The 13,572-nt window shown below is 47.0% G+C and overlaps 1 protein-coding gene across 1 annotated transcript in view; it reads left to right on the top strand.

Annotated features, from left to right (window-relative positions):
* hcn4 (hyperpolarization activated cyclic nucleotide-gated potassium channel 4) overlaps window positions 1-12,678 on the top strand; it is a 70,370-nt gene extending 57,692 nt beyond the window's left edge. Inside the window, exons 7-8 of the mRNA XM_056411981.1 lie at window positions 8,989-9,153; window positions 10,046-12,678. Of these exons, the coding sequence (XP_056267956.1) occupies window positions 8,989-9,153; window positions 10,046-12,267 (2,387 nt within the window). The 3' untranslated portion in view covers window positions 12,268-12,678. The remainder of the gene's footprint in view (window positions 1-8,988; window positions 9,154-10,045) is intronic.
* The last annotated feature ends 894 nt before the right edge of the window (window positions 12,679-13,572 follow it).

The raw sequence follows: 13,572 nt of genomic DNA, 5'->3' as shown, positions 1-13,572 counted from the left end.
GGTTTGTAGACGCCATCTTGAATTACGGCCGTCGCCATGTTGTTGTTTTTCGCAACCAATAAATGGAGGTTACCGCATTCGGGAATGCAGAGAAGCGGCGTAGAGACGGCATATTATTGGGGCTTTGGTAGCGGCGGTGACCCGGCGGTGACGGTCGGAACGCCCTAAAGCGTCCTCCGCTTCATCGTCAATCGCTGCATTGAAGAGAAAACCAGCGATTTGAAACCGTAAAGTCCTGAGAAGTTTAAGTTATTACAGAGCAGTGGTTCTCAAACTGCGCGGCCCTCTGGTGGAGCGCCACGGAATTACAGGTGTAAAGGGGAAATGCAGATTTGTTTTTATTTCAAGACCGTTATCGAGAACTTCACATGATAGTCTGCGGATCTTGCTACGGTTGAGGGAAATTGTAGTTTTTATAATTTTTTAAAACATGTTCATCAACCAGATGAATAAATTAAAAGTAAAAACTAAAAGTGTGATGTTGAGCAGGTGCTATATCAATAAATAAAAAGTATAATACCTGTACTTAAGTGTGAATGTTTACGTTACCAACAGGTTACGCTGCGCGCGGCCGAGATTCTTGGCGACACATCCTACCTCCGTAAGATCGGCTTTCCTCTCGTTGCCCTTCAAAATAAGAGCTCAACATTGAGCATGACTTCAGAGTGGCCGCATCGAGCCTGCAACCCCGTTTTTAAAAAGAGGTGTAGTGGAAAGCTCATTGCAGAGTATAATAATGACAACACGTGATGACTCACGCATACCTGACCTTGTTTAGTTTTTCGCAAAGGTTGCAATTCAGCATCCACCATTTTGTGACAATTTTGTTGGGGGCGGTGGGGCATTAACATCTCTCTTACAGAAACCACTGTTACAGTGTCACCCACAGAAAGTGCTAATTAACTTTTTCGGAGCAGAAGCTCGCTTTAATCTTAAAACTCGGATCAGAAATTATTCCACATTGTAGGCACAAGGCTCTTTGACTCCATTATCATATGACTATTTACATATTTTTTTATAGATACTTTATTAATCCCCAAGGGGAAATTAGTTCTCTGCATTTAACCCATCCTTAGTTATTAAGGAGCAGTGGGCTGCAGTGATGCGCCCGGGAAGCAACTGGGGGTTCAGTGCCTTGCTCAAGGACACTTCGACTTGCAACTAATGGGGAGAGCCGGGATCGAACCGACAACCTTGGGGTTGCAGGACGACCCCCTTACCCCACTGAGCTACAGCCGCCCCACTATTCCAGGCAGTGCCACTCCTCTGGGGGGGGGGGGGGGGGGGTGTACACCGAGAGCTGCCGGGAGTTTGTTACCCAACACAAGTTAGTCATTCATAAAATGAATTGCTGCAGGATCAGCACAAGGAGTATGAGGCACATTGTCAGTGTGTCAGTATCAGCAAGCAGGAAGTCAAATGCAGGTATTATTCATATTTTGTGGGGGGGGGTGGCTTCGCTCCACTCCACATGCATCGATGGGCTTTGACTCGAGAGCAGCCTCCACCCGGTCCGTCGTGGAGGAGCTTCGACACTCCGCGTCGGCAGGCTTCAGTTTACGGTATTCACGTGCCGACGCACCCGGCGAGTCGGCTCTCCAGCCTCGGTATCTGTCGGACTCGCTGCAGCCGGAGAGCCCGAAGTCTCGAGTTGACGCGACCCGGAGATCCGACGCAGAAGGAGAACATGTGATGTGACTGCAACACTAACGCCGAGAGACACATGGAGCGCCGCACCGACGCCGCTCTCTGGACGCCGCACTGGGCTCCTGAAGGCGACATCCACCCTCCACCCCCCGCCCTCCACCCTCCGCCCTCCACTTCCCACTTCCTCTCTTTATAGTTCGCCCGCTTATCTTCGCAGCATCTCCGCTGCTCTCTCGGAGCCCAGACCGAGCAGCTTATTGTTGTAGTTCCTCCTCGCGTCGCCCCGTGCAGGCTCCGTCTCTCTCTCTCGGTGACCTCGCGGTGACCCCTGCACGCCAGTCAGCGGCGCTTCTCAAAAAGCTGCCTTTTTCGATCGCACCCCTAAAAGACGGCTCACTTTGCCTCTGAGCGAGCGGCTGGTCGCAGAGTGCGAGTGAAGAGCGTCGACTGTGTGAAATCTCCCGGTTCATCTTTTTTTGGGGGCTTTACCGGATCTCTGGCTGGTTTTCTGTGAACGGTGCTGTAGTCCGAGGGTCAGGGAACAAACAGTCCTCTCATGCTCCCTGTTATCTTCGTGTCGCTTGTTCCTCTTCTCAAAGCTTACAGCTGGCTGTGACTGAGGGCCAGGTAATCCTCCAGGTCCTTAACCCAGTTACCTCCTACACCTCTAATTCTGAGGCACTGCAGCAGATGAGTGAGGGACAGAAAGAGGGATGTGATGATATATATATCGAGTAGTCTCAAGAACGGTTGGACTTGATACGAGGCTGCGTTTTGATGTATGATGTGAAACGACGTCATACGGATGTCTTCGGAGTCAGTATGTCATGACACGTGAGAAATATGGATATCACGTATGGCCCAGTTAAAACAACGATTGGTGGGTTTTTTGCCGTTGCACCCAACGCACATAATATTTTCTCAATCTTTCAAAGATTTTCAACTGCAAATTGTCTCAAGACCAGACTGCCCGACTCTGGAAGGAATCGGGTTTAATCTCTGGGAGGAGTTGACTGGTTTACAACTCCCCAAAACGTGAAAAATGGCAAAAAAAATGCAGATATTGAGGGGTAGATAGTAGCGCCCCCTAATGTTCAAATATTATGAAAGAATTAGGGTAGGTTTAGGGATGCCATATGGCCCTAGGCTAGCAATTGGGTGAGGATAGGCCCAGGGATTTTGAAGTTATCTGTCTTTACATATTAGGCCACACCCCCTTGGATCCCCAAAACGTGAAAAATGGCAAAAAATGCAGATATTGAGAGATAGATTGTAGCGCCCCCTATTGTTCACATATTATGAAAGTATTAGGGCAGGTTTAGGGATGCCATGTGGACATAGGCTAGCAATTTGGTGAGGATAGGCCCAGTGATATGGAAGTTCTGTCTTTACGTATTAGGCCACACCCCCTTGGATGTTCATTACTCATTGCATTCATTAGTTTGACTCACTTGTTTCAGTAGAGCTCTCTGATTGTTGTTTTCCCTAAAGTTTTGAAGTTCTGAAGCATAATTTACTATATATATCTACATTTTTAACTTGGTTTCTTCTATTTATAATGTGTGTTTATTGCCTAAATTAACTATTTTAAAGTGCAAACAATGTTTTGTGTTTTTTTTAAAGACTTATCTCTTGGGTATTAATGATTTTTAGAGCTTATAATTGTGCTTCACCAGATGTCGATCATAAAGAGATGTTTTTATTGACTATATTTTGCTTAGTTTGTTGTTCCCAGTGCAGGAGAAAGTCAATAAAAACTCCCCTAGGGAGCGTAGCGGTTGTGCCTCTATTTATATGTACAACATGCAGAGATGTCTCTACACTGTATACAGAACCCATAGTGTAAAGACACTCACAGGAAGTGCCCTGTTCCTTGATGTTCTCTCACTAAGGTCACATGACCTTTTAAAGTTTATTCTCAGAGCTGCAGCTTTGTTTTCTCTACTTTTACTTCTTATCTTTTTCGAAAAGCTTCTTTTTTGGGCCGGGGGGGAATTATCTGAATATTGAGTACAATGCCATTTCCTCATTTTGTCTGGCGTCATGACGATATCATAGCGTTGCTAATTTGAGGTCAGGAAGCCCACAGCTTTTTTGGGCCGGTTATGAATCATCTCGTTGTTGCCGAGGACCTCAAGAAAGTGTGTAATTACAGCGAGGCGGCAGTCGGTCTGAGGAGAACACACACGGCCGTCAACTCAGCCCAGCCTTTGATTTTGGGAGCGTTGCGATGAGTCACAGAAAGTGTAAGTGAGCATGAATAAATTTAATGTAGACGCTTTGAGGCCGACAGATAAGTGCATTTAAGTGTTAAATTTAACCGCCGTCATGAAAAGTTACATTAAAATAAAACATGTCACTGGGATTTTTTTTTTTATTCCTGAAATTTTATTTAATAAAATGAACATTTAATAAATAGCTTACAATTCTTTTAAGAACTCATTAAATGTTTTGACAATTCATCGGTTCATACATATTCTACATTGGACACATTACTATTTAATAGAAAACAATATTCTACGATGGTATATGTATTTTTGTGGAGAAATAGAAACAAAGAATAAATAACTGTAAATGTATTTAAATTAATATTGAAAAAATATATATTTAAATTAAAAAGAATTCCATAGTTTAATAGTCAATGATGTATTTCTCGTTAATATTAGCAATAATGTGTTTTTTAGATGAGGAGTTTTCGTTGCATTTTGTGTAAAACCATATATATACAGTATATACACTACCGTTCAAAAGTTTGGGATCACTTAGAAATGTCCTTATTTTTCAAAGAGAAGCATTGTTTTTTTCAATGAAGATAACATTAAATCAATCAGAAATACCCTCTATACATTGTTAATGTGGTAAATGACTATTCTAGGTGGAAACGTCTGGTTTCTAATGAAATATCTCCAGAGGTGTATAGAGGCCCATTTCCATCAACTATCACTCCAGTGTTCTAATGGTACATTGTGTTTGCTAATCGCCTTAGAAGACTAATATCTGATTAGAAAACCCTTGAAAACCCTTGTGCAATTATGTTAGCACAGCTGAAAACTGTTTTGCTGATGAGAGAAGCTATAAAACTGGCCTTCCTTTGAGCTAGTTGATTATCTGGAGCATCACATTTGTGGGTTCGATAAGACTCTCAAAATGGCCAGAAAAAAAGAACTTTCATGTGAAATTCGCCAGTCTATTCTTGTTCTTAGAAATGAAGGCTATTCCATGTGAGAAATTGCAAAGAAACTGAAAATGTCCTCCAGCGGTGTGTACTACTCCCTTCAGAGAACAGCACAAACGGGCTCTAACCAGAGCAGAAAGAGAAGTGGGAGGCCCCGGTGCACAACTCAGCAAGAAGACAAGTACATTAGAGTCTCTAGTTTGAGAAATAGACGCCTCACAGGCCTCAACTGGCAGCTTCTTTAAATGGTACCCGCAAAACGCCAGTGTCAACGTCGACAGTGAAGAGGCGACTCCGGGATGCTGGCCTTCTAGGCAGAGTGGCAAAGAAAAAGCCATATCTGAGACTGGCCAATAAAAAGAAAAGATTGGTATGGGCAAAAGAACACAGGCATTGGACAGAGGAAGATTGGAAAAGGTGTTCTGGACAGATGAATCCAAGTTTGAGGTGTTTGGATCACACAGAAGAACATTTGTGAGACGCAGAACAGGTGAAAAGATGCTGGAAGAGTGCCTGACACCATCTGTCAAGCATGGTGGAGGTCATGTGATGGTCTGGGGCTGCTTTGGTGCTGGTAAAGTGGGAGATTTGTACCAGGTAAAAGGGATTTTAAATAAGGAAGGCTATCACTCCATTTTGCAACGCCATGCCATACCCTGTGGGCAGCGCTTGATTGGAGCCAATTTCCTCCTCCAACAGGACAATGACCCAAAGCACACCTCCACATTGTGTAAGAACTATTGAGGGAAGAAGCAGGCAGCTTGCTGTCTGTAATGGAGTGGCCAGTCACCAGATCTCAACCCCATTGAGCTGTTGTGGGAGCAGCTTGACCGTATGGTCCGCAAGAAGTGCCCATCAAGCCAATCCAACTTGTGGAGGTGCTTCAGGAAGCGTGGGTGACATTTCAACAGATTACCTCAACAAATTAACAGCTAGAATGCCAAAGGTCTGCAATGCTGTAATTGCTGCAAAAGGAGCATTCTTTGACGAAAGCAAAGTTTGAAGAAAAAAATTAATACTTCAAATACAAATCATTATTTCTAACCTTGTCAATGTCTTGACTATATTTTCTATACATTTTGCAACTCATTTGATAAATAAAAGTGTGAGTTTTCATGGAAAAAACGAAATTGTCTGGGTGATCCCAAACTTTTGAACGGTAGTGTATATATATACGATATATATATATATATGAGTATTTTATGAGTATTTTAGAGGATTGAGCCTCAGGGCAGCTTCATGCGTTTAGCCGCTAATCCCTTTTTTGTTGCACCAGACCCCCGCCGAGGATTTAGTTTCCTCCACTTGTCGTTCAGGTGGCACCTTCCAAGTGTCTTTGCTTCACTTTCTTTCTGTAAAGACGGTTGCACGAGGCCAGCGGGCTCGGCGCCGCTCGGCGCCTCGTCTTCTGAGTCCTGCTTCCTGCAGGAGGCCACGGGGCCGGAGCGGTGAGGCTCCTCCAGGGGTTACTGGAGCAAAGCTTCAGGGACGCGGAACCCCAGCTACAACAGATAAAGGGCTGTCCCGCTGACACACACACACACACACACACACACACGGTGTATTTTTACTCTCTCACACTGCACACAGCTCTCTTGCTAAATTGGCCATTGTCCATTCAGCCATGCTTTCTCTCTCCTCTCTCTCCTCTCACTCTCTCACACATACATGCATAAACAGGAACGCTTGAGGTTTTTTAAATGCCACGTACGAAGTACCTTTCTCATTCTCTGCTCTGTCAAATCACACATTTGTACCTTTTATCCGCTGACCTATATAAAGCCTCATTAGCATCTGAACCACTTGGAGTCGATGTAAAGTTTAATCTCTGGGGAGTGAACGCTACATAATGTGAATTCTGCAGCGTTCACATTGTTTCGTGGTCACTCGGCCGTTGTTTATCGGTGGTGTTTGTTGACGTTTATCATATTAAAAGGTGTTGTTCTCTGTCACAAAGGGAATATTGATGTTTAGTTTAAATGTTCTGTCCATAGATAATAGAGATGCCTCTCGTCTTGGTCCAACCTTTCTGTTTAATTCATGCTACCTGTCTTTTCACATCAAATTGCACGGATATTTAAAAAAAAAACTGATTATTCATTAATGCCGGGGAAGGCAGAGGGAATATTAAATATGTGCTGCTTACCGGCATCTGTCATCGACAACAGTTAAGACGCTGGGGCTAATTAACCGAAAGGCTTTTCCTCTCGGTTAATTATCTCCTGATGCGGCTGTCACTTACAGAAAGTCTTCCACCTGCACTTCCTCATGCGAGTGGTGTGCGTCTATTGGACGCAGACATCTCCTCTCCTGTTGAAGTTATCCCTGGTCAAAATCGGCAGAACTCTGACATCCAATAGACGTCAACCGACGGAGCATTTAGAGGGTAGAAGAAGAAAAAAGGTTGATGTCCCATCTCGTCTTTTAAGTCGTGAAGTTGTATAATACATAACTAAGACTGTGATGCTTCCATAACACTCTGGATCATGCCTTCAGTATGAATAGCATCCATCCATCCATTGTCATCCACTTAGTCCGGGGTCGGGGGGGCAGCAGACCCAGCAGGCTGACCCAGACTTCCCTCTCGACCCGCAACATTTCCCAGCTCATTCTGGGGGATTCTGGGGGATTCTGGGGGATCCCGAGGCGTTCCCAGGTCAGCCGGGAGATGTAATCCCTCCAGCGTGTCCTGGGTCTTCCCCGGGGTCTCCTCCCAGTAGGACGTGCCTGGAAAAGCTCTAACAGGAGGCGTCCAGGAGGCGTCCAGGAGGCGTCCGAATCAGATGCCCGAACCACCTCAGCCGACTCCTTTTCGAGTAGCGGCTCGACTCCGAGCTCCCTCCTGATGTCCGAGCTCCGTACCCTCTCTCTAAGGCTGAGCCCGGCCGCCCGACGGAGGGAACTCATTTCGGCCGCTCGTATTCACGACCTTGAGTATAGATGTACTATAGAAACACTAATGTGTAGGTTTTCTGAATGTGTTGATGTGGGATCTGCCTTTAAAGGGTGAGAGAGCAGCCGTCGTGGTTGTCACTCTGCCCTAACGCAGCAGACTCGTCGACAGCATCGTATCATATGTCATCATACCCACATCGAAAGCACGGGAAAATAACAGTGTTACTGATGTTTCTGTTTTAAAGCACAGAGGCCGACCTAGACTGTACGAGGAGCCTCTTATTGTGTGTCCGTCTGTGTGTGTGTGTGTGTGTGGCGGCAGGTCAGAGAGATGTTAATGCAAAACCCACAAACATTGACATTCTACAGATGGGCAATACCCCAAGATGGGACGCCGGAGAACGAATACAGTTATTGTGCAAAGTGAAGCTATGCATGTGATTTCAAGGAGATAACGTGGATGTAGGCTACAGGGGGCAAGAGTGCATTCTGTGAGAGAATTGATTGAGTGTGTGTGTGTGTGTGTGTGTGTGTGTGTCTGTGTGTGTGTGTGTGTGTGTGTGTGTCTGTGCGTGTGTGTGTGTGTGTGTGTGAAGATGAGATGGAAATGGATTTCTGAGAAAGGGAAACACAGGAAGGGAGGGACAGAAGAGACACATTAGGGACTGTATACAAACACATGGCACATTAACATATACATCAAAGTCACCTATCCCTGTCCATATAAATACATGCATACAATATATAACATTGTATACATACATACATACAGTACATTACAATGTAAGTATGTAAAGTGTATATCATATCTAACCTGCTCTCATTAATGAATCACTGGCATCATCATACACACACACACATAGTACTTTCACATTCATTTGTGAATGTGCAGACACCGACTCACACACACATCCCACTTGGTTAGTGCATGCTTGCACGTGCTCCATCTGAATACGGTACTCACACACACACACACACACCCCGTGTGTTTGCCAGAGCTCTGCAGCCGTGCAGCTTGTTTAATGGAGCGTTATTTTTCCTGTGCATGACAGATGAGGGCTGGCAGACCCCCTTGACCTCTGAATATGTTATTCCTGTGAGTAATGCCAGAGACGTTGTAGGTTTTAACGCTAAAAGATACCCCAAAAAATCCAGTCTTTGGTGCCCATTTTGCTCAGAGACTGCCGCTTAGCAGTCAGTATCTGCCGAGGGGAAAAGGACAAATACTAATAGAGATTAACTCCCTTACGTTACCATCTCTTGTCTTGCAGAGATTTGTCTGCTGACGTGCGGCCGGAGGACGGCCAGCGTCCGAGCCAACACGTACTGCCGCCTGTACTCGCTGTCCGTGGACAACTTCAACGAGGTGCTGGAGGAGTATCCCATGATGAGGAGGGCGTTTGAGACGGTCGCCGTGGACAGACTGGACCGTATCGGTAAGAGTAGACATCTTCAGCATGGCCCAACATGCATAAATCCACACTGATATTCACTGACGGAAACGACTAAGTCATCTGCATATGAACGTGCCGATAGAGCTTCGGTATGGCAATGTGTGAATCCTCTTACAACGTATATTCTTTCCATATATCCACCGCTGTTCCCAGGCTCAGCATGAGTAGATGAACAATTCCCAATGAAAGGCACGCCCGTCTCATCACTCGGCCGCGCTCGGTTTTATCCTCGGCTATGTTTAGAATGGAAGAAAGAGAGAAACGGCTCGAGGGGTTCTCTTTGTAGAAAATGGCTGCTTTGAGAAGATGTGTTGGGCTGATAGGGATGTTTCCTTCCTCCATGGGCGCGATGCTCATGTACACCCTTCTTTACTTTATTACGTACCTTACACAGCAATGATTCACACATTGTTAGTCCCAGTTATAGTAGAATTTCAACTTTACCTTTACAAGGAAAGAAGACGTGACACAAGAGAGATGGCTAGACCTGTGACCTCAGTGAAGCTCACCCTCTATCTGCAGTATCTCATGGTACAATATTTGCATTATGTTACCGAGGGAATCGCAGAAAGAACTCGTCAAACAGACGCCGCCTCCACCGTAAGCCGTCATCCTGAGCTTCCGTCTCCGGGTACTTATCTCCCACCTATATCCTTTGTTGTTTCTCTTATCCTCTGCTCTTTGACGCTTTGTCTTTCCCATTCTGCTCCATCCTCTCTCTCTCTTTCTTAAATCTCTTTTCCTTCCTTTTATCCCACTTGTGATCTTCAGGTGCGCATTTTTGTCGTTGTTGTGTGTACTCCTTTCAAAGCGTTCTCCTGTGCCAGAGTCTACTATTGATCTTGTTGTTTGCGTGTTCTTTTTTTTTTTACAGGCAAGAAAAACTCCATCCTGCAGGACAAGGTACAACACGACCTCAGCTCCGGTGTACTCGACGACCACGAGAGTGAGATCATTCAGCAGATTGTGCAGCACGACAGGGACATGGCCGACGGCGCCCACCTCCTGCAGAACGCTCCGCCCCCGGCGCCTCCTTCCCCGATCCCCGTCATCTGGGCCCCGCTCATCCAGGCCCCTCTCCAGGCGGCGGCTGCCACCACCTCCATAGCCATTGCCCTGACGCACCATGGTCTTTTCAGGCCTCCGGTTTCAGTTCTGGGGTCTCTGAAGGACCCTCCCCTTAAGAAGTTCCACACATTTGTTCCTCCATCCCCAACACCTGGAGACTCCTCCCCTTCTGGCACACTGCACGCCGGGTTGGACATGCCATTGCTGGCCTCTTTTCGGGCTCTGCACATGACGTCAGGTACAGGGCCGACCGGCTCTAGCCAACAGGCCTCGGGTAGCGGAGGCCAGCACGGACCTAGCGGGACTGGCTCGGGGTCCAGTGGACGGGGGGCTTCTGCGTTCCCTTTCGGACCGTACTCTTCCTCTGGTTCGCCCCCGTCTAGCATGGCCCAACTGCACACACAACCACAGCGCCAACAGTCGTTTTGCTCCAGCACCCCACCGCTCTCAAACCTCTTCCACCAAGGGTCTCCAGGTGGAAGCACGGGGTCAGGAATAAGTGGAGGGGCAGTCGGAGCCTGCGGCGGCGGTGCAGCAGGGTGGTCTTCAGGTGGAGCAGTTGGAGGGTCAGCGGAAGGAGCCGTGGGAGGAGACGCTTCTTGGGCTGGAGAGGACTTTACAACTGGAGCGACTGGGCTACTGCCTGGAGTGCACTTTGGGTTGGGGGGAGCTGCTGGTGGATCAGTTGAGATCTCAGGGGATTCAATGGGAGGGGTATCTGAAGGATCAGTAGGTGCAGCTTGTGGCAGGTTATCAGGTGGGGCACCAGGGGGATCAGCAGGGGGCATTACATGCGGGTCAATAGGAGATGCAGTCAGGAGATCAATGGGAGGGACCTCGAGAGGATCATTGAAAAGAGCTTCTGGGGGATCAGTGGGAGGGGCTTATGGAGAGTCCCTGGTAGAGATGACTACCGGAGGATCGTTGGGAAAGGCTTCTGGTGGATCAATAGGAGTGGTTTCTGGGGGACCACTTGGAGGGGTGGCTGGTGATTCCATGGTAGGGAACCCTGGAGGATTGTTGGGAAGGGTTTCTGACGGATCCACAACTGGAGTTGGGAGTGTAAGTGGGCCAGGGGGAGCGGTGATTGGAGTACATGATGGCCGAGCACCAGGAGGAGCATCAGGGAGCCATATAGGGGGTCCGACAGCCTGTGCTGTAGGAGGAACTTCTGCTGGAACTACAGCGGGACTTCTTGGATCCTCGTGTTGTCAGAGTCCTATATCTACCGGCTCATCCAGCCCGACGCCCGGTCAGCTTCTACATAGCCAGCCACCGCCCAAGCCGCCTCTGGTAGCCCCTTTGCAGCAGTTTGCCGGGGGCGGCCGGACTAGCGGTGGCTCGAACCTCTTCCATTCCCCTCCGCATGGCTCTCCATCCTCGAGCAGAGGGCAGCACAGCCAGCAGCCGGCTGAGGGCTCCCCGTCCTCCCTCAGCCACTTCAGCCTGGCAGGCCTCCAGTCTGGCTCACTGCCTCACCAGATGTCCCTGGAGAGGTCTGCCCTGGCCTCCCTGGCTCAGTATGGTTCAGCAAACGCCTCCCCCTGCCTTACCCCAGTGGCGCCCAGCCCGACTATTCAAAGCCCCGTGGCGGGTAGGACTTTCTACGACAGCGACCCCTCAAGTGCCACCGGATCCAACAGTTCTCCGTTCATGCCTCACACTTTTCTCCCTTCACAGCCGGCCAGCCAGCTACACACAACGGAGAGAGATTCTCCACTGGGCCATTTTTCTGAGGACCTTAAGCTTTTATCCGGCTCGGCCCATGCCTTAGGCAGACAAACTTCTTGCCCCTCTGTGGAAACTGGATATTACCCGTCGCCCTTTTCCTCGCCCACTCTTCTGCCCAAACCCTGTAGCTCAGTGCCAGGACACAAGACTCCTCCAATCCACTTGTCTCCGGGGCACTCTCACCAGACTCAGGCCCCCGGGTCCTCCCCGGCCTTGCCTCTACGGAGGACCTCCGCTGCCTACCCATCAGATCTAGAACCTCAAACTGTCCGCTCGAAACTCCCTTCCAATTTGTGAGGATTGATCACACCCTCCAGTGCTCCTCGAAACTGAGACGCACACACAAACTATCTCCGTGTGCGAGATGCTTGTTTTCTTTTCGTGTCTTCAGATATCACTGTGTTCCGCCTCATTTTACCGAATCTTATGAATTACTGTGATTTTAATGACACTTTACCGGGTAACTCAGAGCTCTAGATCACTCCATATTTCTTTTATGCTTTGACCTCTTCTTCTGTTTAGTCATACATGCTGTACATAGATAGAGATATATTTAAATAAGTTAATCAATTGTCTAGGAGGGTGTGAAAAAAAAGATCTAGATCTAAAGGACAGTCGTTTTCTTTATTCTTATAACTATGCCAAATTCATCTGGTGAAGTTTTCTACCACAATTCATTTGACTACACAGTAATACTCTTTTTTCCCCCGCAGGAATCTATGCACTAATACCTGCATGTATAAATGCTTTTTGTGTGTTTCCCAAAAAATTATATAACTTTTTAGCTAAAGCAAAAATACTTCGAGAGGCTGAATCTTGTACCATCTCATACGGGATCACATATTGCTGATCCTTAAATGTATCTATTAGATTGTACTTATTTATCCTCTGTATAAACTTTTAAAAAACCTATCAATAAGAGATGGAGAAGAGATTTTAGGAAACCAAAAATACTTTTCCTGTGGGGTTCGTTCACCTCCTCTCGGCCCGTCGATCTTTATTTCATACCACGTTATTGTAATAATAATGTTTTTTGAAGCAGGGGGTGGGAAATATATTCAAGGAGCAACCCTCCTTCTCAATATGGAGGCGTAACAATATGTGAGTGACTTTCTGCATCGTCCTCAACCACGTCCTTACAAGCTCACTTTGTCTTCCAAACTCATGCCGCTAACGTGCGTAGAAAGCATGTGTTGTTTTTCTTCCTGACTGTGTGCAACTGTTAATGTGTGAGTGGTAGTGTGGATGCAAGGATAACTCCTCCCTGGACTTATCAGAAGGATGTTGGTCTTTTTTTTACTCAAAACCTTCCATCAACCGCAGCTTGTGTGTTGCATTGTGAACACGTTTGTGCAACAACAATCAAATATGACAAACTAGACGTACAGTCGTTGGGCAAATGCAGTTACATTACAGCACACAAGCTGACATATCCAAAGAAGGGAAATATGATTTGTGCATTACTTCTAGTATAGCTGCTATGAGATCAATATAGACATGTTTCCTCTTGAGATGTAGCTAAAAGCAGGTGCAGTAGCCGCGGTAGCAGCGGGGCTGAAGAGACTGTTCCGTAACTGAACTGGTCATTGGGGTTAAACATCT

This window comes from Pseudoliparis swirei, chromosome 4, assembly GCF_029220125.1.
Source record: "Pseudoliparis swirei isolate HS2019 ecotype Mariana Trench chromosome 4, NWPU_hadal_v1, whole genome shotgun sequence".
Lineage (NCBI taxonomy): Eukaryota > Metazoa > Chordata > Actinopteri > Perciformes > Liparidae > Pseudoliparis > Pseudoliparis swirei.
The sequence above is the reverse complement of the archived record's forward strand: the minus strand, read 5'-3'. Positions and strand labels throughout refer to the sequence as shown.